The sequence below is a fragment of the Ictidomys tridecemlineatus genome, chromosome 9 (genome assembly GCF_052094955.1).
Source record: "Ictidomys tridecemlineatus isolate mIctTri1 chromosome 9, mIctTri1.hap1, whole genome shotgun sequence".
Taxonomy (NCBI): Eukaryota; Metazoa; Chordata; class Mammalia; order Rodentia; family Sciuridae; genus Ictidomys; species Ictidomys tridecemlineatus.
Genome location: NC_135485.1, coordinates 95,832,819 through 95,858,130, shown reverse-complemented (window position 1 = coordinate 95,858,130; position 25,312 = coordinate 95,832,819). Strand labels below are relative to the sequence as shown.

The window sequence follows — 25,312 nt, the reverse complement described above, 5'->3', positions numbered from 1 at the left end:
ATTACAGCGTGCACCACGGAGCCCACTTAAGCCTACATTTTTATCTAGTGATCAGTTTAGCCCTTGCCTTCCTTTGACAGTATGTATTCAGTCTTCTCCAACAGTTTGTTGCTTTGGTTCTATCTCTTCAGTTAGACTACAAGCTCTTTGGCTGAATATCTAGGTATTTTAGCTTATTTAAAACCCCCTTTAAATTCCCCTCATATATCCTTCAGCAGATGCACAGTAAACACTTGTAGTTATTCTGTTTACCACTCATAGCTGTAAATAAATATAGCCTGTACCTACTAAGGGTGCTGTTTTAAATTTTCTCTTTTTTCTTTCATTAAAGAAAGACTTAGCTGTCACTATGTTGAATTTTTTCGCCCTTCTATTTTTCCTGAAATTGCCCTGAAAAGAGAGTCCTTTAAAATTCTAAGGATTATGCTAAAGTTGTGCAGTGTACTCAGGGTGGGGACTAATTACAAGGTTTGAAAACCTCTTCAGGTGGTGGTTCCATAGTGTGACTAAAATACTGCTTTGCTAAATTAAGAACAGCTGGAGCATGTTGCTAGCTAGTATAAGAGAGTTGGTGGTGGTGCTCTGTGTCCCAAAGAAGTCTTTGCTCTTTGGAGCCTGTGGAGCTTAAGCCAAGCTTACCCTTTCCTCATCAGTGTCACGGTGAGTAAGTGGCCCCAAGCGAGTCCTCTGGATGCCAGTTTCTGTGTTGGATAGAAACTCTGATGGTTGCGTCAGATATTGTCAGTTACTAATTTACCATGACTTTGTAGTAAAAGATCTTATCCTTAAAACAGCTTGCTTTCTAAATGAAACATAGACAAGGTTCTGTATTTCTTTTCACTAAGTATTTTGAAGGCTGCCAACTTTTCCTGTGCATGGTGTGTATCTCTGAATATGCAAGGATAAACTGAGGCAGTGCTGTTCTAAATACCTTGAATGTCTTGCTCTGGAATCGGTTCTTAAATGTAGTCACCAAAAGGACATCCGTGTTTTCATCAGAAAATAGACTATTTTGACAGATGCAGAGACTAACAGTTATTCCGTGCATGGACAATTGAAGCAACTTACCGGAGTTTTTAATTTTTTCTTTAAGGTTCATAGAAAAGATACAGTCTTAGGAGAGAATGATGTGACCTCTGGGCAGGTTCTAGCTTATTATGACTTCATGATTAGCAACAAGTAACACAGTCTGAAGTGTTTACAATGTTGGGTCCTGTCTTTTATTTAAAGAAATTTAAAGGGAATTGATAGTTAAAATGTTCCTATTTATACTGACATCAGTTCAAAAAGAGACAGGAATACCAGGATTAAACAGTTCAATGTTTTGTAAACAAATTCAATCTCTGCAATGTCAACTGTGTTCTAACAATATCTTTATAAAGCAAATGGCTTTGGTATTTGTTTCCTTATTTTGAGAATGTTTTTGTTTCGGAATTTTGATAATTGGACAAACTTATTATCTGAGCATAGTTTTGTTTTATTTTTAGGTGGGATAGTAACATCTTTTGGGGGAACGAGAATTGGCTTCCTTTCGTAAGAGTGGTGGACGTGCAGCAGACAGCTACATGGCAGGAACAATAATCAGATGGCTACCTTCTGCATTTTGTATTAGGAAACAAAATTAATTATAAGAGTCCATGTTGATCTTGGAAGTAGAAGGATTCAAAAAAAATAAGTTACCACAAAGAACAAGAACTTTACCATCTCCTTTTTGATCTGAAGACTGGGGACAATGGATATCATAGAGACAGCAAAACTTGAAGAACATTTGGAAAATCAATCCAATGATCCAGCAAACACCTACACAAGACCTGCTGAGCCCGTCGAGGAAGAAAACAAAAATGGCAATGGTAAAGCTAAGAGTTTATCCAATGGGCTGCGAAAGGGCACCAAAAAGTACCCGGACTATATCCAAATTGCTATGCCCACCGAGTCGAGGAACAAGTTTCCCCTAGAGTGGTGGAAAACGGGCATTGCCTTCGTGTACGCACTCTTCAACCTCGTCTTGACAACAGTCATGATCACAGTTGTGCACGAGAGGGTCCCTCCCAAGGAGCTCAGCCCTCCCCTCCCAGACAAGTTTTTTGATTACATTGATCGGGTGAAATGGGCATTTTCTGTATCAGAAATCAATGGGATTATATTAGTTGGATTATGGATCACCCAGTGGCTCTTTCTGAGATACAAGTAAGTCTTTCTTGTTTTCTTCCTAATAAGTTTAGTGACACTGAGACAAAAAGTGTTCACTGAGCAATCAAACTGGCAAGGATACAGCAGTACTGTGGTGGATGACTCAAAGAGTGTTGGAATTTAATGCCCGGCTCCTCATTTCTAGCAACTTGGGTGCTAGGGCATTTGTATGATAAATCCAGAGCCATCGAAGGGAATAACATACACTCTTGCTTGGGTTATTTCAGGCTCTTGACAAGTGGGGAAAGGGAGGAGGCTGGGAAACTTTTTTTTCTCCCTTATTCCTAATGAGATGACTATCAAGCTTTGAGGTTTGCCTGTCTTCAAAAGTTCTCAAGTTTTAGGTTTTTGGTGTTTTTGTTTTTTGCTTTTTTTGGCCTGTGGGCCACCCAGTCACAAATGTTTGTTTAAAGAAACTGAATTTAGAACTGGGTCCCTGTGGTTTGGGTTTTAGATTTCTAAAGGAAACTTGTCTTCTGGTTTCACCTCAGCACCACAAAGGAGCTCAGAGTTCACTGGGTTCGGCTGTTCCCCACCCCTGTCTTGGAATAGGAGGAATCAGGAAGTGTAGTAGCCAGCGTTTTTGCTTTGAAGACACTTGAAAATTGGACATAGATCTAAAGCGGTTATTCATGCTTCTCCGTGTGAATTCTGACTTCTGGTCCATAAAAAATGAAGACCCCTCAACTCCCCTTTCATCTCAGTCATTAAATATTTGCTTTCTACTAGGATTCTAGCAGTTAAATCACTGAAATATAGGAGTTTGATCCAACCACTACCCATGGTCTGGGGCTTTCAAAATATCGGAGTTGATATAGCTTGAGGATTCCAAGTCAATTAAGGTTTCAGTATGATTGCCACAAGATGGTTTTTAGAAGGGAGAGCTTATGCCATGTTGTTCCTCCCGTTCTTTGTTGCTTTGTGATTCAGTCTGTCTTGGCCATAGACTTTTCTCAGGTGCAGCCTTGAAAACTTATTCTACAAACTGAAGTCATTCTTAAGCATTTTCTTTCACATTACTTTCATGGTATGTTTTAAGTAAAAGAGCTGATAATTGTGTTTTACTTAGTTAAGGCATGCTATATGTGAAAATCAAGGAATATATTTGTTGAATGTTAGTGATTTTCTTTTCAGTATCTGGAATTGATACACTGAACATAAGAGGGCCTGCCCAGGCCATAGGTGGTTTTTTTTCTCCTTTAATTTGCAGCAAAATTTTGTTCCTGTATATAAAAAGAGACATTTTCCAGGGTCTAGTAAGTAGCTGAACTCCACCCTGAAGTGGAATCTTCACCTTGGTTTATTTGAATCATCATCTAGACGTTCATTTCCTCTCCGATACCAGATTAAATTTCCTTATGTCACAACTCATGGGCATATACCCGAGCCACACATTTTTTTTTTCTTTTCTTTCTTTTTTCTTTTTTCTTTTTTTTGGTACTGGGGATTGAACTCAGGGGCACTGAGCCGCATCCTCAGTCCTATTTTGTATTTTAAGCAACTCACTGAGTTGCTTAGGGTCTCACTAAATTGCTGAGGCTGGCTTTGAACTTTTGATCCTCCTGTCTCAGCCTCCTCAGCTGCTGGGATTACAGGTGTGTGCCATCACACCATACATTTTAATGGTATCCAGTGTTTTAGTCACAAGTCACATGAGTTTACCTTTTTATATCTCTTTTATTCATTTTTGGTCCTGGGGATTGAACCCAGGGCACTTAACGACTGAGACACATCCCCAGCCCTTTTGTACTTTTTATTTTGAGACAGGGTCTCCCTAAGTTTTTGAGGCTGACTTTGAACTTGGGATCACAGGCATGTACCACCACACCCAGCTTTACCTCTTTTAGACATCTCAGCCCAATGAGAAATTCTTCTTTGCTCTATTAAAAGCACCTCTCAAAGCTGTGGGAAAGAAATCATAAGCAGTGGTTATTTTTCTACATAATGCTACAGAGTGCTTGTTTCACCTAGGTTTTCTGTTCTGAGTATAGCTAAACTCAGAATGCTGGAATGAATATAATGAACTTATAATTTTCTGCTCATTCCTTGACCTTGTCTAAAAGCAGGCAGCACGATTCAAATAGCACTCCTCTGGGACCTGTGGTTGAGTCAAAGGGTGAATTGTTCTTCCTTTAACCAAGTGGGGAGAGAGCACTATTGGTTACCTTGCTCAGTAGGAGAAAAGGCAGAGCTAGGATAGCAAGTCTTGGAATAAAGAAATTCTTTCATAGTCTAGAGAGTGTTCTTTTTTTTTTAAATCCCAGAAACCCTGAAACATTCTTAAAATAGCTACTGGTGTCAGGCAGCTAAAATATGTATTTGTACACAATTCTTTAAATTAGAATATCCAATAGTTACCTGAATTAGAACTTGATCCATGTCAGAACCACAGTCTTTGGAAAAACTTCAAACATGTCTCACCCTGAAATTCACTGTGATTCCAGAAGTCTTTGATCAGTTCTACTTTGGAAAGTCTGGTAGCTCTGAGTGGGAAAATTGCAATAATATATTTTATGTTCTGGAGAAGTTATAACTAGCAACCCAGAGGTTAAAGGAATCCCACTCATTTTCCATTCCCAGAGCCAGAGCTTCTAGACCAAACAAACAACAAAAAAGGGACTGTCACCTTGAGCTGCGAGGACACTCGGACCCCTTGATGTCTACCTAGGCATTTTTGTCTTTCTTTACTTTTAAATGATTTTTAACTCATACATAAAAATGTTAAGAAAAAATTGAACTGTCATGTGATGTTTGAATACATGTAATATTTTTTTAAATACATTTTTTTTAGTTTTAGATAAATGCAATACCTTTATTTATTTTATGTAGTGCTGAGGATCAAACCCAGTGCCTCCCACGTACAAGTCAAACGTTCCACAACTGAGCTACAACCCCAGCCCTATATGTAATATTTTTAAAATAATTTTTTTAGTTGTAGTTGGAAATTTATATATTTATTTTATTATTTTTATGTGGTGCTGAGGATCTAACCCAATACCTTGCACATGTTAGATGAGCACTCTACTGCTGAGCCACAACTCCAGCCTCCTTATACGTAATATTTAAATAAAATTAAACATACCTATCTCCTCAACATTTATCATTTCTTCATAGTAAAAACATTTAGAGTCCTTAAACATTTTTTTATGAAATATGCAGTACATTAATGTTATCTATAGTCACCTTACTGTGCAATACCACACCAGGACTTCTTGTTCCTGTCTAACCGTTGCTTAGAACTCACTGATCAACCTCTCCCCATTCCTTCTGCTCACCTAACCTCCTGTGCCTCTGGCAACACTGCTGTACTCTCAACTTCTGTGAGATCAACTTTCTTAGATTCCCCATGAGTGAGATCATGTGGTGCTTGTCTTTCTGTGCCTGGCTTATTTCACTTAATATGATGATCTCTAGTCCCAGCCATATTGTCAGAAATGACAGGATGCCATCATTTTATGGATGAATAGAATTCCCTGTGTATAGGCACTACATTTTCCTTATCCATTCATCAGTTGGTGGGCACTTAGGTTATCTCCATTTCTTGGTTATTGTGAACAGTGCTGCAATAAACACAATCAAACTGCATACAAAAGCTTCGTACTCCTCTTTTTCCTCTTTGATGGAGATTGAATAAAAGTAAGTAAATCAATTTACAGCTTCACTATTAAATGTCCTTAACATATAAGGGCACTTTGGACATCTTCAAAATGTAATTCTCCGGAAATTTGTTTAGTCAGAGAAAATATAGTTCATTCCCAAGTTGTCAAAATACCTTCAGATGGTCCCCAAATAAACCTTGTTTATAGAACTTGAGTTTAATGGGTTGTCACATTTCCCTGTGTGTCCAATTATGTCACATCACCTGGCTCATTAGTTAATTCCTTTGTGACTGTGGCTCACTTATATCTTTGATATGTCCTTGAGGGTTTTATTAATCAATGAGTTGACTGAAAACATAGAAGTCATTGAATTCACTGGCAAAGAGTGACATTTTTTTAAGAGAGAGGGGATCATCTAAATTCCTGGTCTACTTTAATGCCCACACTCCTACACACTTAGTCATTTTGGGCTCCAAATCACCTACATTTATTGTAGCACATGAATCATTATTTCTGGAAATGGAAGTACAGTATCACCATGGAATTACAGAATGAACAGCTCATAGCCTTTAAATTGTGTGAAACTGGTTTGTTAATGCTATTCTTAATTATTTTTTAACCTGTTAAAGTTTTCTTTCTTGACTTAGGTTTTATTGATTGCATTAAGAACAAAAGCAACCAGTAAGCTTGTCTTTCCCCATCCCTCTTCTTCCTTTAGGTCAATAGTGGGGCGCAGATTCTTTTTTATCATTGGAACTTTATACCTATATCGCTGTATTACAATGTACGTTACTACTCTCCCTGTGCCTGGAATGCATTTCCAGTGTGCTCCAAAGGTAAGCAGCTTTGCATTCCCATTTAGAGGGAATCAAGAAAACAGTTACCAAACACCCACTGTATGGAACATGCGTATACATACTTTCATAGGTGCTCACTGAAATCTAACATATTTTTTATGTTTCTTTAGATTGTGGGAAGAAATCAAAATTGGTAAAAGTACATCTTTGTGTATAAAAATATCATTTTCTGCTAATTGAACATTACCATCATTTTGCTTTTCTGCTTTGTAACCTCATTTTCTTATACATTCATGCATTCATTCTACAAATATTGAGCTTATGTTCCCAGGCCCAATAATAACCTAAATGAAGTCCTGCCCCTAGAACTAATGTTCTATTGAAGGATGACAGATGATAATTTCAGATGTATCACATGATGATTAGTCAGGTGATTGTCTGATGAGGAGCAGTAAGTGGGTAGGAACTATTTTATAGAGATAAGGAAAGACTTCTTTAATAAGAGAGCATTTGGGCAGGAACCAGGCAAGGGAACAGCCCCAGGATGGGATATGAGCTCCAGGCCAAGCAAATATTTCAGTTGCTTTGGGTCAGAGGAAAAGCAGGGAGTTTGGGGGGCAGTAGTGGGGGTACACACCACAGGTTTCAGAGGCTCTTATGACCCACTGTAAGAACTTAAACCTGAATGGTGGCAGTGAAATTGATGAGAAATCATTTAATTCAGGACATATTTTGAAGGCAGAATCAATAGGCTGTGTTAATAAGTTGGATATGGATTTGAGAGAAAACAGTCAAGGATGACCCTCAAAGTTTTTAGCAGTTGTAAAAGGCAGGGTAGCCTTCTGCAAAGACACTGTATGGGGATGTCTCCTGAAACGGCCCTGAGCAGCAATCAATTTCTGTCCTGTTGGGAGAGCTGTTAATCCCCTTAGACCTTTGCATACCTTGATTGATGCTTCTCCTTAGGTTTGTACATCTTTAATTCCATATCCAGTAACTGTATAGACTTGCTTATAAAATGGAAGCGTACAAATCATGTGCTTTCTAGACAGGGAATGAAGTCTAACATCATATTTTACTGAACACTAAGCAGATGTCTGAGGTAAAGGAAAAAATAGAGTTGTTCTGAAGAAGCCAGCAGTCTCCCTTACCAAATATAGGTGTGGTTGGGAGAAGCCATAATTTTCCAAAGTCATCAAAGCAGAAAGTGTCTGTAATTAAAACAGTGTACACATTGGCTGCTTTTTAGTGAAGCTAATTCAAGGCATGGGAGGAGTTCAGAAGCACAATAAACTCTTCTAATGTCCTGTTGTAGTGTGTTGAGTGAAGAAATGGCCACAGGAAAAAAAGGGCAAGCCCATCCTTTTAATGGATGAGGTTTGCAGGGATGGATTGCTATGATTATGGAAGGACAGTAGATTAAAGATTGCCCTCCATGAAAGAGGTGCAATTTTCAGGAGCCACAACGGTAAATGTGCTGTGGGATAACTGAGCCACAATCATTCCTGATGGAAACTTGGGGAGCTTCCTTAACTAATCATCTGCTGTGTTCACTTGTCAGCACCTCTTCCCAAAGCACAGGCAGCTGTAGGTTATGGTTCCAGATCACTCTGCCTGATTAGAGATGAGGTGCTACAGAAGAGGAGTTTGGAATTGCATTCTAAATGTGGTTCACCGGCTGGCACTGAGTGCCACTCAGAGTTTTGTGGTTAGGAGGCTGTGAGATAATCTACCTGTTGCCTGTGCTTCTGGCTCCATGGCATGCCCTTCGTGATGAGCAGTGCCAGGGCTCTGTGTACTGAAATCACTATCGGAGGGTGTCCCAGCTAGTGACTGGCTCCTGCAGTTTGCAATCCACCAGATGTGATCACAGGAGTCACCATCGTGAACCCGTGACTTCCACATTTTACCCCCTCTCTCATCTATCCTGCAGCTCACTTTAAGTCCTTTACTTAAAGTTTGCTTCAGCCACCAACCCCCGCTTTGGTTTCCAGTCAAGACTTTTGTATTTTTTCAATGTGTATTTAGATAAATTTTGGTTTATTGATTATGAAATGATTTTATGAGATCATTTAGTTTTTCTAAATCCTTTTGACCCAAGAATGTTTGGCTGGGATAGAGCATGGGTTCCTTCCCTGGGAGAGCTCTCCGGACAGCTCTCCCCTCTATCCCAGCCATAGATGGCCAAAGACCTCTCTCCTTAATGGAAGGGACAGCCTGTAAGTTTCTGGTTTGGCAGACCCCATATTGGACTCTCCTGCACGTCAGTTATTTTTATGGGAGGTGTTTAATGAAGGTCGCAGTTGTAAGAACACTTAGGAACATTGGAACCCTAGTCTGCTTGGCTGTTTTGATTGATGCTTCTCTTTAGGTTTGTGCATCTTTAATTCCATATCCAGTTACTGCACAGACTTGTGTCTGAAAACAAAGAAATTAATAGTATTGAGAGTCTTGTGACATGTGATGGGGAGGCCCAGTAAATTGGAAAAGAACTAGAAAAAATAAATCCATTAATTCTAACACCCATTATTCTCCTTTTCTTCACCAGTTTTTTTCTTTTCTTTACTTGTGGTTTTATTTAGCATTTATACTAAGCATGAATTATTAGGATTGGCAGTAATAGTACTGAGGAATTAAGAAGACAAGAAGAGAATCTTTCCTCTGTTCTGAAAACACCATATATAATCAAGTGTATCAGGAATCTCCATTCAGTAGCCCCCACTTATCTGTGGGGAGTATGTTTTAAGACCCTCAATGAGTGCTGAAACTTCAGATGATATTGAACTTTAGGTATACTATGTTTTCCCCATATATACATATGTACATATGAGTAAAGTTAACTTATAAATTAGGCACAGTAAGAGATTAACAATAACTAATGATAGAATAATTATAACAATACTGCAATAGAAGTTATTTTAAAACTAATCAATATTTTTTCATTTAAACTTTCTGACTGGGCTGGGGATGTGGCTCAAGCGGTAGCGCGCTCGCCTGGCATGCGTGTGGCCCGGGTTCGATCCTCAGCACCACATACAAAGATGTTGTGTCCACCGAAAACTAAAATAAATATAAAAAAAAAAAAAACAACTTTCTGACTATGTTGGCAGTGAGCAACTGAGACTTTGGAAAACAAAACCATGGATTTGGGGAGGGATGTCTGTCCACCAACACCACTGAATGCAGAGGAAAGGGGGCGTGTGGTTTATCTCAGCTCCTAATTTCTTTACACCGTTGACCCCAAGTAAAGGGACTGAGGGCTTTAAGTGTTTTTGCCTTCAGAAAATTATAGAGTTGGGATATGTGAGTAGAGAAAAAAAAGTTATGGTTTTGAAATGAAGAATAATATGTCCTTTGAAACTGGGAACACAATGGTTGGACAGAGCGTATGTACCTTTTTATTTGATCTCAGTGTTGGCAGTAGTTGTTCCAACCTCATCAGAAGAAATTCCTCATGTGGCCAATCTGATAAAGCACATGGCTTGACTGAATCCTCAATACCAAGGGCATGTCGCAGTGCATTATGTAGCTTGTCGCATGACTTCTATGCGGTATGCCTGAAGCGAGTCATGCAACTCTGTCAACAGTCTGCATGCTTTTGAAACTCCTTTAAAGCCTACAGTTGCATTTCCCACCCTTCCTCTAAGCTTGTGTTGTCATTTTCTACGCAGCACCTTATTCTTAACTGCCAAGCAATCTGGTATGTTCAACTTTTTACAATAGTCTCTTCAATACCAGAAGGCTTTCTGGATCCATAAGATTTTTAAACATTTTTTTTATTTGTAGATGGACACAATTCCTTTATTTATTTATTTTATGTGATGCTCAGGATCGAACCCAGTGCCTCACACATGCTAAGCAGGTGCTCTATCACGGAGCCACAAGCCCAGTGCCCCCCCCCAATATGATTTTTTAAAATCAGGACACTTTTGTACCATAAGAGGGATCTTTTAGGCAAGGATTCTTGACCCAGTTCCTTATTGTCCTGGATAGGATGGTTTGCCACCTGCTTTGGGGACTGACTTATTTCTCCCCTCCTAGACTCTCGTCCCCCTGTGCACATTCTGACCCTCCTATATCATGCATCCACTTGCATAAGATTTGACTGTGCTCACACCACCAGAGTACCACTATGGAGGTTGGGCCAGCCACAAGTCAAGGGTCAGTTTCTCAGAAGGATCATCATTGAGTACAAAAAGCAGCATGTCATGTGCCTGTCCCCCCGGTTCCTAAGAAGTAGTCAGTAATGGGCTCTCTGTGTTTCTCTTCCATTCACACTATTTCTTGATCTCTCTCCAAGTATCCTTTGATTTTCTAAGCCTCTCGGTGCTTTTCTAGACTCATCTGAAACCTTTCACGTAGCTCCCCCCAGCATTTCTGTATTCCGATTTTCTATGTCTACTGTTTTGACCAACTCCTTCCTGTGTGCTTAAAGTTTAATAGGGTTAGTAAACTTTTGCCCATTGCCTGCACTTCCTGCCTTAGCCCAATGTTATTTTCCATTTCACCATAATGATTTCTAGGAGGTTTATAGAATGCCCCTGACCACAGCAGCCCTCTCCTGACCCCACGCCTCAGCACATAGGTTCTTTTGGGGATGTTTTCCCTGATCAAAGCTAGTCATTTTTAAAACTGCCAGTACATCACTAATCTGTCATTTTCAATCCTATTTGAATGATTTAATGAGTTGTAGCTCTTCTTTTTTTAACTGTAGTGTTTTGATCAGACATTAATATAGCTGTTAGGTACACTTGAGGCTGCCCACTTAATACAAGATTCGAAGGCACTGCAGAATATTAGTAATGTGGTATACAACAGAATAAAATATTAACTGTCCCAAACCTCCACTTCCCCCTACAAAAAGGAAAGAAAGTAGCTTTGATCTGCTTTTTAGTGCATAACTGTGGTGAAGTCATTGGTTATTAATATTTTTAAAAGCTTTGCCCAAGGACACAATGCCCACCAAAACATATTATTAGCAACATATTGAATAATTTAAAATGTGTCAATAAAGTTGGCCAGTGCAATGCATGGAATCTAATTTGAGGACCTTCCCCCTTGGATTCTTTTTGACATTTTAGGTTAGAAGGGAGGGAAAAATCACAACCTGGTGACCTTTCTGTCACACACTTAGGCTGAAACATAATTTTTATCAGCTTGTAAATTTTCTTCTGAATCTTCTTGTGTCATTCAGCTCAATGGAGACTCTCAGGCAAAAATACAGCGGATTCTCCGGTTGATTTCTGGTGGTGGATTGTCCATAACTGGGTCGCACATCTTGTGTGGAGACTTCCTCTTCAGTGGTCACACAGTTGTGCTGACACTTACATATTTGTTCATCAAGGAATGTAAGTAATGGTTCATTCCCATGTAATTGATTGTTGAAGCAGAGGGGTCCCTTGGCTCTGAAATGGATGGGAGAGCCCTTATTCTATTGGGGTTAATAGCTATGACAGATGTAAATACTTTGTGTGTGTGTGTGTGTGTGTGTGTGTGTGTGTGTGTGTCTGTGTCTGTGTCTGTGTTATCATTTCAACTAAGTATTTGTGACCACCAAAGTCTTAAAACCTGGCTATGGCTTCTCTCTAACACTTAGCATGCTTCCCAAACAACTCAAGGTATGAAAAGCTTTATTAATATTGGATCTAAGAAGAATAGAAACATTAAATTTATTGCAAAAAGAATTAGTCCATTCTAAATCCAAAAGTAAATAAACTTTGAATTATTTGTCTGACCCTTCCATTCCATGATTCTAGGGAGTTCCTTCATTTCCCTCCTTAAACCATTTCTGAGTCCCACTTCATTCCATCATTTTCTAGCCACTTTCTATGTTTTATTAGACATCTTATCTTGATGGAAGTTTTTGCCAGTTCCAATCATTTTCTTCTTAAGAGGAAACCTGGAGGCAAGAACTTGAAATCTGTTTTCATATTTATATAGTCATTTTCCATTATACAGCATCCTTGTGTTTCTGGTAGCTTTCATTGATGAAATAATGTCTTATTCATTGTCAGGTCACAATTTTGTAGATTCCTGAGGTTGGGCCCATTTGGGCCCATCATCTCAGAGTCCTTTTGAAATGGTGATACCTCTTCCTTCATGTATACAAGGCTGCTCGGTGCTCACCTTCATCTTTAGATCCAAGATGCCTCCTGCTAGTGTTCTTAGAAGTACATCTCAGTTCTCTTCACTTAGCCTGTAGAAAAAGTGTCTCTGCAGATAGAGACCTCCCCACCCACCACCGCCCCCTTTCTGGCTCTTTCCTCCCCTCTTGGCCTTTCATTAATCCAAATAGGTTTAGCTACGTGTGGGGTCTTTGTCATGCTTGGTTTGAAGGCCAGAGGCCTTCTGTACCTCTCCCTTATTTCCACTCACTCTATGGTATATGGTGAGGGTGGGGGGAATCGGGGTCGGTGGCTAAATCTCGTTTATACACCAATATCAGGGGACAGACTCTTGAAATTTAATCATTATATTCTAATACCTAAATTTTGGTTCCAGAAAGTGCATTGTTTATATTTCTAACTCTAGATTTTTCCAGGGGAAGTTCCACCTGAATATAAGAAGTTATTTTCTAACTCACGGTTTTATTTAGTTTGTGGGACCTTCTCTCTAATTCGAAGGCAAAAGGAACTTATGAAAGAGGATGGGGTGGGGAGGATTAGAAGGGTCAGAGCAAAGGCCCTGTGAGTTGAAAACCACAAAATAATGAAGAGAAAACATCCCAGGAGACTTTAGGCCGGTTTTCCAAAATAACTGAGGAACAAGTGATATTAACACTAGTAGCATAGAGGTGATACTACTACTTCTAGGCCAAGCAGTGTTCTGAGCCCTTGATGCAAATTAACTCATATAATCCTTGCAACAGGAGGCACTGTTTCCCCCCCCAGTCTTTCTTCTTAAGCACAGAGAAAGCCACATGACTGTGGCCCTGGACCACAGCCAGAATTTGGAGGATCGGGTGTTCAGACTCAAGTCGACTGACCCTAGAGATTCTGGACTTCATTTCTTGGCTTTGTTTAGGATTTTAGGAAATTTGAGTTATCTGATCTTATAGAATTGCCAAGGAATAGTTTCCCTATCTATAAACAAGGTATATTTTCATTATTGTTCGGTTTTTAACGTCAGAGCCTGACAACTTGTAGTTACCTTTCTCTTTGATGAAGGTCACCCAATATGTAGAAATATTTTTCTCCCAAGACATCCATCAGCTGGGGTTTTAAAAGTTGTGTGAGTTTACATGTAGCATGTAAAGGATTATATTCTGCTTTTTTCTCCACTTTGGGGGAAGACGTAAAATGGCAAATCTTTAATACTACAAACTCCGATTCATAACCAGTTCTGTATCTAAACAGGGTCTTCCATGTTTGTGCCTGTTTCTTTGTGATTAGGGAAAACAGTCACTTTCTAAATTACACCATGTGTTGTTGTTCTGAGGAAGTAGAGGTTCCAGTGGTTTCTTTGAAAAGTCTGCTTCTAGAATGACATGCATCATTTATGTATGTTTTGCTCTCCTGCCTTTTATTCAGCTTGGACTCTTGTTTGCTCTCTTGTGATGAGTGGATTTAAATTTAGTTGTGAGACCAAATGAAAAGGTGGGACCACGACCATTTTGTGGTTTAACAAAAGAGGGCTTTACACAACTGTGCAAATATTATCAGTGGGACCTAGACTCCTTATAAAATTTGCCTGGAGAAATCAGCCATGCTCTTAACCCCAGATGTCTGGCTAGGAAAGATCATTGTCATTTTTAACCTTGCCACCACTCCAACTCCACTGTCATTATTATTCAGTGCCCATCATGTTTAAGATCCCACACAGACAGTGAAGTCAGTTACAATCTATGTCACCATCTTTTTTAAAAAATATATTTTTTAGTTGTGCATGGACTCATTATCTTTATTTTGTTTATTTACTTGTATGTGGTGCTGAGGATCGAACCCAGTACCTCACACATGGAAGACAAGCACTTTGCTGCTGAGCCACACCCCAGCCACCTGTGTCACCATCTTTTAGCTCCATGTTATGGGTAGAATGGAGAACAAAGAGGATTACCATTTTGCCGTTTTTATTTTAAAATACCTTTGGGAGAAAGGGGTCAGCCAATGTTCTGAATTCATGAGTAGTGGTCCCGCTGCAGTGGTAGCATCATAGAAAAATGTTAGGGTTTCCAGCTATTCTTAAAACCTCACTTTCAGTTCAAGAGTAGTAAAATGACCATTCAAGTTACTTCCTTTTTCCTTATCTACTTCAGCTTTCCTTTTTGTGACCACCCCCCCAAAAAAATGCAAAATGGCTCTGGTTTACCTGAACATTTTGAGCTGTTCATAAATACCCAGTAATCAAGGAAGGTTGGCATGAGACCTTAGGAAGGCTCGGTTTGTGATGCTGCAGGATGATGTCCTGTCCAGTTTTCATCTGCTGAGCCTAACAGATCAACAGTGGGCTTGGATCTGACCCCCTCAGGCCCTAAGACTAAAGTCTCTCTCAGCATTAAAATTCATGCCAGGCATGGTGTGTCACATGCCTCAAATCCCAGCAACTCAGGAGGCTGAGGCAGGAGGAACATCAACTTAGCAAGGCCCTAAGCAACTCAGTGAGACCCTGTCTTTAAATAAAATACAAAAAGGACTGGGGAAGAGGCTCAGTGGTTAAGCACCCCTGGGTTCAATCCCCAGTACCAAAAAATAAAATAAAATAAAATAAAATTTGAAAATTCTGGGTTTCTTTGAGTTACCTTGGAGAACTTGGTTGTACAATGAAGCAAGTGAATAAATAGCATATCCAAAACTAGAAAATCAGACGTTCAAATGCAAATGTAAGTTTACTTTCCCTTTCTGTTCTACCTGGTACCAAAAGAGCAACAGCTATTTTATCACAGAGATTTTGTATTGAAGTGATGACTGACTTGGTGTTTCATCTGAAGTTCTAGGAATGCAGCCTTTTGCTAGTCAACCATTCTTCTACACTGGAAAGAAAATGTCAGCTGAGAATATAAAAAAGTTTAAAGAGAGAATAAATTTCAGTTTATTGGATTATTAAACTTTTATTGTGAGCCAATAAAGCTTTAAAATAGAAAAAGAAAGAAATGAAACAGATGACCAAGTAATTAGAGATGAATAGGTTCCATTTGTGCCTGTCATTAACATTTGGGTGAGAAGTCCCACCCTGTTTAACCCACCAATTCTGCAGTTCTCTCTAACAGCTAATCGATGGAATGAATGACTAAAAAGGAAGGCTAAAAATCTATAAGTGAATGGGCAAGACTCCTAAGGTTTTCATAGGGAACAGTGCTTCCCAGTGCTGTTGTCGATAACAGTATGAAATTGCCAAGAGTCGAGTTATTGCTTGCTACAGGGCCCCTCCCTGTTCCACCCAGATACACAAGGGAGAAACAAAAGTGCATTTATAACCTGAAATTTCCCCTGCTTTGACATTTTCCCCTTATTTTCATGAATGAGCACCTTTTCTTTTGACACCTGCTGCTTCTCTTTCCAGCATGGTTACTTAGGTGAGCCAGGAGAAGCCAATTCCAGCCAACCTCATAAGAAATCCATTCTCTTCCCTATTAAGCAGCTTATTAGCAGAGGGCAAGGCCTCGAATATCTATTGTTATGAGCCACTGCCTTCCCCTCACAGTGAATGACAGTTATACCTGTTCTACCCATGGTCTGTCCCCACCTCCACCGCCCCTACCTCTTCCCGCTGCCCATTCCTACCTGAGCAAATCCTGGATGGTTCATAGTGACTCATATGGGTCAGTTTTCTCCTTCTAGTAACTTTCCAATCCTAGATTATTCTACTCCAGGTAATTAGGACAGATTATAATCATTAATCTCTGGGAGCTGCAGGTGTGGTTCAGTAATAGAGCATTTGCTTAGCATAAGCAAGACCCTGAGTCCAGTCCCCAGCTCCACGATAGATAGATAGATAAAATCATCTCTGGAAATCTCATTAACTCTATAATTTTTCCACTGTCCAGATTCGCCTCGTCACTTCTGGTGGTATCATTTAATCTGCTGGCTCCTGAGTGCCGCCGGGATCATCTGCATTCTTGTAGCGCATGAACACTACACTGTTGATGTGATCATTGCTTATTATATCACAACACGGCTCTTTTGGTGGTACCATTCAATGGCCAATGAAAAGGTGAGAGCAGTGACGATCCTCGGATGGTTTCTTTTCTTGAAATTCAGAGGACCCCTTTCATGCTGTGGGGTTTGAGAGAGCTTCATGGGAATAACTGCTGGCCCCACCCAGTTGTGGGGTTCAACAGTCCACTTATACTTAGAGCCACACCTGCTTCTTAATAGGAAGCCAAATAACTTCACAAATAGAAAGGCCATGCAAAGATAGAAATGCTGTAAAATCGCAGAGCACATTGTGGTGTTTTAGTAATTCAGCTGATTTATACTGGAATTGAAGAGAGAGAGATGTACTAGATTAAAATTTAGGACCCATCTCTGTACGAGTATCATGGTCCAGCCTGGTACCTGCTCTATTCTCAAAGCACATAAATTAATTTTTAGAGAGAGAGACAGCCATGTATCTTTTTCTTTTTTAATCAGGCAAAATAAATATCTTGTGAGTTACTGGCTTTGGTACATCTCTGGATGACTGGTGCCCTCTGGCTTCCCTTCTTCTCCTTCCTTATTTATTTCTGCTTCTTCCTATTTCCAGGGGGAACTGTTCTTTCTTCTCCTATTCATTCTTGCAGAGCTTCTAGAAAGCTTTCCCTAACTCCTCTCTCCCTCTCCAGATCCAAGGTAGATCTGCTCCTCCACTGCTCTTTTTCAAGTTTTGATGTGGTTTTTTAGTGTAATAGAATTGGTCTGCAACTCCCAACACCTTGACTTACTTATCTCTGAATAAACTTCGAAGTATTTCTCAGTACATACAAGGTTTGGAAAATTTGTGAGTGATCAATATGTCATTCTAGAAAAACCTGCATCCATCTCTTGGTGTCCACTGATAAATACCTTTTCTACGCATTCCTTTATTTCTTCTTGTAGTTCTCTCTCCTATTCTGTAGTTTACTGTTTCCATGTTCCTTCTTAGCACTTCCTTCTAGATGCCTCTTCACACTACCAAATCAAACTTTTCGCCTTTCCTCTTCAATATCTTCAACCTTCTGAGCTCTAGTAGAGGCAGCTAGATGTGACACTCACACATTCTAGAAATCATTACTACTGAATACCATTCCCAAGTCTCCCTTCTTACTGAAATTATAGGCAGAAGAAATGGCATGTGCCTCAAACAGGAAAAGGTGCTTTGGTATGCTGAGGACTAGAGTCACAGCAGAGTTGAGGAAAGTGGGTAACAGCAGTCACTGCCATGGGATACAGACTCGGCCTCCCCTGTTAAGTTACAATGAATGACCATTTAATTAAGAAAAAAGTTAGGGGACGAATCATGAAAGATGTCTCATTTCGCTTTTTTCCTCCCCTTTGCAGAACTTGAAAGTCTCTTCACAGACTAATTTCTTATCTCGAGCGTGGTGGTTCCCCATCTTTTATTTTTTTGAAAAAAATGTACAAGGCTCAATTCCTTGCTGCTTCTCCTGGCCACTGTCTTGGCCTCCTGGCTGCTTCAAGTCATCATGCAAAAAGTATTCACGGGTCCAAAAGATTGGTGAGGATAACGAGAAGTCTACCTGAGGATCCAGAGGCACCAGCTCTTACACCAAAAGAGTTTTCATGCTGCAACCAAAGGTATAGCTTTGTTTTTATTTTAGGAAAACAGACTGGTAAATGAAGACGTGGACCAAAATTTTGTGTAAATGATTGGAAAGATGAACAAAGTATTACTTTTTGACTGTTTCCTTTTTTAATTCAGCCTGAGAAAGATATATTTTCTTGCAGCTCTTCATTCATTGGAGACAAGCCCCCATCCTGGGATTTTACTAGTGAGCTTGTTAAAGAGGTGCCAAAGAACATATTACCCATTTTCTTATTCTTTCGCCACTAAAATCTTCTACTTCAGCATTCTTTCAGGATATTTTTTTCCTCCCAGGGTCAGAAGAATTTGTTAATGTTTTGAATAAAATGTCTGGATGTATACAGCCACGGTGTAAATAGAGTAGCCTAATGTTGAAAGTAGTTTTTAGCATTAGGCTTTGGGTGGGGAGGGCAGTCCACGGCTGTGAGTCACATTTGGGTGCACTTTTGCTTCTACCCTGTTGCAAGGAAGGTTGGGGGGAGTGTAGGAATGCACTCTGCTGCTACCACCCTATGCACTATGTATCACTTTTAGTCCTATGTTTTTAACTGACGATTTTATCTTTTTATTTTAAAAGGTGATCCAAGGAAATATAAAAGTATTTGACTCACCCACAGATTTTACACATGTGTAAATATTTCACTTTAAAATATCTATGGCAGATACACAGGAAGCAGGGGGTTCCTTCTGCTAAGGAATGGCCCTCATGCACACAGTTAGATGCAGCCTGACTGGCAGATTTGCATCTGGGACCCCAGGGATGTCAACTGCGCCAGCACAGGCTGGAAACATGCGTGTGTGAACAGGTGCTCACACCCCTTGGGGAACAAGTATGTATTTCCCTTCCAGCTCAGGTGCTGGGGTAAAGTCTGTTTTAAGGTTCCTAATTGGAACCCCAAAAGATATCTGGGCACATTTCATTAAAAATTATTTCTTCCTAGTTGCATTGTACTTTATGGAAAAAACAAGACAGAGCCTGAAGGTTTAATGTACCTTTGACTTTTATCAACAGCCTCAGCTCCCATACACTCTTCCTGAGGACATGTACCACCACTGAGTAATTGGACTTTTACCCTGTGAAAATTAATACATGGTGCTGTACTTTAATATGCTTTTGGAATCAACTTGTTAGACAGGCACAGCTACATGGAAAAAGAGGGATAATTGTTTCTAAATTTCATTGAGTTGATGCAAAACAGGTGGATTTTAAAAATCTGATCAGACTTAATACTATCAGATTTAGTGCTTTATTTACTGCTATTGAAATTTTTGGATAATTCTTGGCTTAAATTCTTAACTAATTAAAGGTCAATTTGTAAGACTTCTGGTAAACTTAGAAAATATTCTATGAGGGCAGAGATAGGATAGGCCAGTAGATTGGGATGAGGCAGTTACAAGTATATTAAAGGTGAAATTTCCTCTTACATGAGAAACATCTCTAAATTTATCATTATACACTAGTCAGCCTTGATTATACAAAATTGGCCATTAAATTGCTTGAGAAAAGCACAATATAGATCTGTTCAGAGAGGTCATTATCCTTTGGTGCTAAAATTCTGTGTAGTTTTCAAAGTGTTTTTTTTCCCCTCCTCTATGTAATAGAAGAATCACTAAAGGAAAAGTGGTTGAATTCAAAGACCGGGAGAAGGCTCTCTAATCTGGTTATTTTAAATAAGAATTAAAACCTTAAACATCTTGGCAGATTTTGAAACACAAGGATTTTTCCAGTATTTTTATTATATAAAATGATAATAAACATATGCCTTGTGTGTTTAGACATCATTCTATGTAATTTTTGCTTAAGTGTATCTATTAAATATTGCCAATTGTGATAGCACAAGGTGTTCTGCTTGAAAACACTGATTTTAAATTCCATTGTCTGATTAGGAGGAAAATCATCAGACACTAAAGCCTGGATACTGCTCCCTGAGCCTCTAATTCAAATAAAACAATCTAATGTCCCTTAGAGCCTCACTCATCTGTGTCTTGGATAACCCACTTTTCTCCAATTGAATAAGGAAAAGTGCTTAAGCTTTAAAAATCCGTATGTATTGATTATTGGACACCTTTGAAACAGTAAGCCTCGCACTTATATCAAGTAATTCACTTTTTAAAAAAATAATATCTTCACCTTCTCAAGAACTTTATAAACACCCATGACTCAGGGTGTGGACACTACTGCTCCCATGTAGTCTACACAAGATGTGTCATAGCTTTCTGACAGGTGCTGAGGGTGGGGGTCGTTCAAAGATTCAAGATGGGAAAAGAAGAGAAATAGTGAAACTCATTGACATGTGGGAAAGCAAACATGGGATTTACCCCAACATGCTACTCTGAGATAGATAGAAAACAAACAATTATGATTTTGTGAAACAGCAAAATTTTGCAACATCTTTTCTTTGCCAGTGAAGATTCACATCTTATCCATTATCCATGTTTTTGTAAGCCTGTGCTCCTGTTGAAACCTTTTCTTGTAATTTAGTCCCTCTACGAAATACCTATAATAGATAATGCCTATAAATTATGCTATACCTTTTCCTAAATTCTTTCCAATGGAAATGAAGTTCTCTCAGATTCTAGTTTTCAAGCTCCTCCCCTAGATCTGAAAAGAAAGCATTCTTCCCCCAGTTCCATCTGAATAAATGACAAATTTGTCATTTAATTAACCGGCATCTTGGGAAACAAGTTTTGCTGTGGAAGACAGGCTATTTGGAGAGTAAGCTTGAAAACTGTTTTGTGGGTGACGTGGCATTAGGGTCACTAGGGGGTTTTTGCTGTATTACCAGCGCCCCCTTGTGGCTATAGGTTGTATGTTTTTTGGAAAGCAGAGGTCACTTTATAGTGTGTATTTTTGTTTTTAAAGGCATTTGTTTTTCAATTTTTGCCAACTGAAACTATGGGGGAAAAGTTATTTTAGAGACGTTTCAAGCCCTTCCCACTTGTAAAATGTGCTCAGATTATAGGAAGCTGCAATTTGAATCTTTCATCCATATGATCAAAGAAAATTTGCAGATCATTTTTACCTCTAGCTACACAATCATTAATGTCTCCCTTTATAACTACCTACACTTTTGTTTACTTTGAAACCCCAAGTCAGCTGTCTTTCTTATTTTTTAAAATTTACATGCTCAAACTCGTAAGTTTCCTTTGTATTTGAAAGCTCACATCCTGTTCCTTGAATATTTTGAACATTTCATTTACTGTTGTTGTTTTAATTTTGTACTGTAAAACTGATTAAACACTTAAGCCGGTCTTAACGCACTCACCTCTGTAGTGTAAGGAAGTGTGAGAAGGAATTTCTTAATAAATGAGTTTACAGCTTTTAAATCAAGCATATTATAAGTTATGTGTAATGTGTGGAAGGCTTTTCTATTTTTATGTATAAAGATTCCTCATATTTGTGTTTTTAATGTCATTGTGTTGCAATAATTTAACTCCTTTGACTCAGTTGTTGAAAATATTGCTTTTATGAAGAAGTGCTCTTGACTTCATTATCCAAACACTGCAAATCATGTCAAAGGTACCCAAAGATAAGTCTTTACAAATAGACACCTTGTAAGTTCTGAGTTACTTTTACTTAATAACTATATTTGTGTTCTAAATGAATCATGAAAGAAGAGTGCTGTCGTGTGGAATTATTTTAAATTGTCCTTTAAAAGAAAAACTATAAACATAAGCTAATCTAGTTGCCAAGTTGGAATTTATTATTTAATTTACCTCCTATGCAATGATTAATGCTGCAAAATGTATGGTTATGTTACAGTATATTCACAAAAGAAATATTATTACAAGGTTTTGAGGGATAGCCAGTTGCATTCTTTTGGAAATTTACTGTACTATTTCAATGTGTTAAGTGCCTTGTTGTAAAGTAAAATTTTAAGTCTAGAACTCATTATTTTCCTGACATATATTTTCATTATGATATCTACTGTATGCTATTGAATAGTTTATTAATCAAATATGTAAATTTCAGAAACTGTTATCTCCTACCCACCTTAATCATTGTTCTATCATATGATATTTGAATTCAGGTTCTTTTTTATTTTCTTTTTCCTTTTTTCTTTCTTTTTTTTTTAATGAGAGGAAATTTTTGTTGTTGTGTTTAGAAATATTTTCCATGCTTATGCTTTTGTATTTGTAAAAAAAAAACATTTCAGGAGGAATTTAGAAGTTATAACTACTGTTTATACTTCTAAAAGTACCCTCTTACATTTGCATTTTAAGTGCCTAATTGTTAGTTAAACTAATTTATGTTTCTATTCAAAAGAGGATTTGTGTACTTGGTTTTTAATCCCTTTGGTTTTGCTTTAAAGAGCCTATACTTTGTATTTATCCAATAAACCACAGTGACATCAACAGTCTTTTCAAAATTAGTATTACTGTTTCTTTCAATTTAACAGAATGTGTTCTTATATTTATTTAGTAGTAAAGTACTTAATAAAACCACCAGAGGGTTATTTTCTTCTAGCACTATTTTAAAAATAAGGTGACAACCTCCAGTTAATGGAACCATGAGTCAACTGCACAGTATTATTTTTCCTGCCCTTAAATTTAAAATAAAAAATAAGGTACAACAATATAAGTTCATTTATGGAAAAAAATAGTTACATGCTCTATAATTCTAATTTTCAGTTTACAAATGGGCAAAAATCATTAATTCTTTAAAGAAAGCAGAGTCCTGTCGCTCATTTCTGAAAGAAATGTCTCCTTGTGCCTCCACCAAGCGATCTGAGGTCAATGCCCTCTGAATTCCTTAGTCTTTGCCAAAGCAGGTTGCAGGGTGTTATTTTTAGACCCCTTGATGAATGATGAGAGGATGACCCCTACCCAAAAGTCAAAGTTAGTGAAAGTAGTTCAATGGGTCAAAGGGAGTAGGATAAGATACTGAGGTTCAAAGATCAGGGATTATTGAATATAGATATCATCTGGAAATGATAGAGAAAAGTAAAGTTTTTCCACCACCTCCACCCAGGCCTAATAGAAAGCTCATCATGCCTAAGTCCTGTCCTTTTTGAAACATTGCATGCTGATTTTGCTGGCTACGGCCCCAGACTGCCCTTATGCCCTTGTCTAGAATGTGTTGTACGAGAGGCTAATGTGAACTTTTGCTCTTCACACAGGGGACTGGGCAGCTCTTATTAATTGGTGGATTTATTCTGGGTTCCATTGTTCTCTTTATATGAAAACTTTTGATGCCTCTCCTATGAGAGGGTAAAAATCTCTAGACATTTTTAAAATGGCAATTCTCTTTTTTAAGCTAATTCCAATTAACGAATCAGTAGGCAACTCTACACCCAGTGAAAGTGGCATTTTGAATCATAATAATGGTGAGTAAGATTTGTAAGTAATAACTACTTTAAAACAAAAATAAGAATGATTGGTAGGACCTGGGTACGGTGGTGCATGGCTGTAATCCCAGTGACACCAGAGGCTGAAGCAGGAGGATCTCAAGCAATGTAGCCATACCCTGTCTCAAATTTTTAAAAATAAACAAAAAGGATTGGGGAATCTAGCTCGGTGGAAAAGCACTCCTGAATTCAATCCCCAGTACCAAAAAATAAAAAAGAATGGTTGGCAGGAAAAATTGATCACCATACATGCATGGTTGAGACTTCACCGTTGTTGATTTTACAATCAGGGTGTGGTGGTGTGTCCAAGTCTTCACCAGTGTTGGACATGCTAAGAGTAGGTAAAAGATTTTAGCTAGTATCACTAAAAGGTACTACCTCCATCCCATCCCCACCATGTTTGAAGATGGAAAAGCAACATCTATATGCATGTTTTATCTATGGATATAGATTTTTAGGTTAAAGATGCTTACATCTTGAACTCAGAAAGAGCCTTCATTCTATCTGAATGATAATTTATGCTATTTAGAAGGGATTGCAAGTTTTGATGATATTTCATCGTCTTCAGTATTTTTAATCTCCTCCTGAGAGATAGGAAGATAGGAACTAAACTTGTTCACTAGCTTCTTGAGTTCCACTGTGTGTCATACCAGAGCTGCTGATAAATACAATTCCTGACATCAAGAGGTGAATGTACTGTAAAATTCACCTATAAGTAAGTTAGAACTTTAAAAAATTAAATTACTGGCTGGACATAGTGGCACACACCTGAAATCCCAGCTACTCAGAAGGCTGAGGCAGGAGGATCACAGATTTGAGGCTAGCCTTAGCAATTTAGGGTGACCCTGCCTCAAAAAGGGATGGTTTTAGCTTAGTAGTAGAATACCCCTGGGTTTAATCCCCAGTACTACAAAACAGCAACAAGAACAGCAATTGCATAAAATATGGTATCTTGGGTTTGCAAGATTAAGAAAACATTGGGAGGGCCTTGATGACTAGGTATTCTGAAAAACTAGAAGCTGATTACTTTTTTGGATACATTGCCACTTATTTTGCCATTTTTGTTTTCTATTTACTATTTTAGCAGAACTGCAGTAGAATAGTAAGGTTTTACTTACTACTTGAGATACCAGGTTTTATTTCATCTAAATGCTGGGAGAAGCAACCAGCTATGGGCCCTGAGCATTTATACCAACACATTTTTTTGCTGAGTCTGCCAAGAATGCATGACCCTGATGATTGTTACCCAGGCTGTTGTGCTTGCAGCGATCCGTCTTGAGGGATTAGGTAGCATATTGCCCAAAATAAAGAGGCTTGTTTCTGTTTAACACAATAAAATCCCAAACTCAGTGTTTCTCTACTGATTGACAAACCCACTACATGTGTGGTATCTGTCTTGATCCCTCCAAGTCACCTCTCTCCATGGGATTTGGGGAATAAGGGAATTCAAAGCAACCATGCTGACATTTCAGCTACTGCTGTGCTGAGTTACGAAGTCCTTTGTCTGTGACCTAGGAGTCTTGTTGTATCTTCTCTCAGTACCCATGAAAAAGGAATAGGTAAGTAAAGTCATAGAAGCTTCACAAATCTTAACACCTAACATTTCATTTTCTTCTAATAAAGTACATAAGAATATCAGAAGTGTAAAACTGGGTTGCTC

The 25,312-nt window shown here is 38.6% G+C and overlaps 1 protein-coding gene across 7 annotated transcripts in view; it reads left to right on the top strand.

The window, feature by feature from the left end:
• Nucleotides 1-22,674, top strand: part of Sgms2 (sphingomyelin synthase 2) — an 85,516-nt gene extending 62,842 nt beyond the window's left edge. For all 7 annotated transcript variants that reach the window (XM_078021834.1, XM_078021833.1, XM_078021831.1 and 4 more), the window contains 5 exons: nt 1,488-2,187; nt 6,508-6,625; nt 11,781-11,934; nt 16,569-16,735; nt 18,040-22,674. In XM_078021834.1, coding sequence (XP_077877960.1) covers nt 1,733-2,187; nt 6,508-6,625; nt 11,781-11,934; nt 16,569-16,735; nt 18,040-18,243 — 1,098 coding nt within the window. In that variant the 5' untranslated portion in view covers nt 1,488-1,732 and the 3' untranslated portion in view covers nt 18,244-22,674. The remainder of the gene's footprint in view (nt 1-1,487; nt 2,188-6,507; nt 6,626-11,780; nt 11,935-16,568; nt 16,736-18,039) is intronic.
• Nucleotides 22,675-25,312: the final 2,638 nt, after the last annotated feature.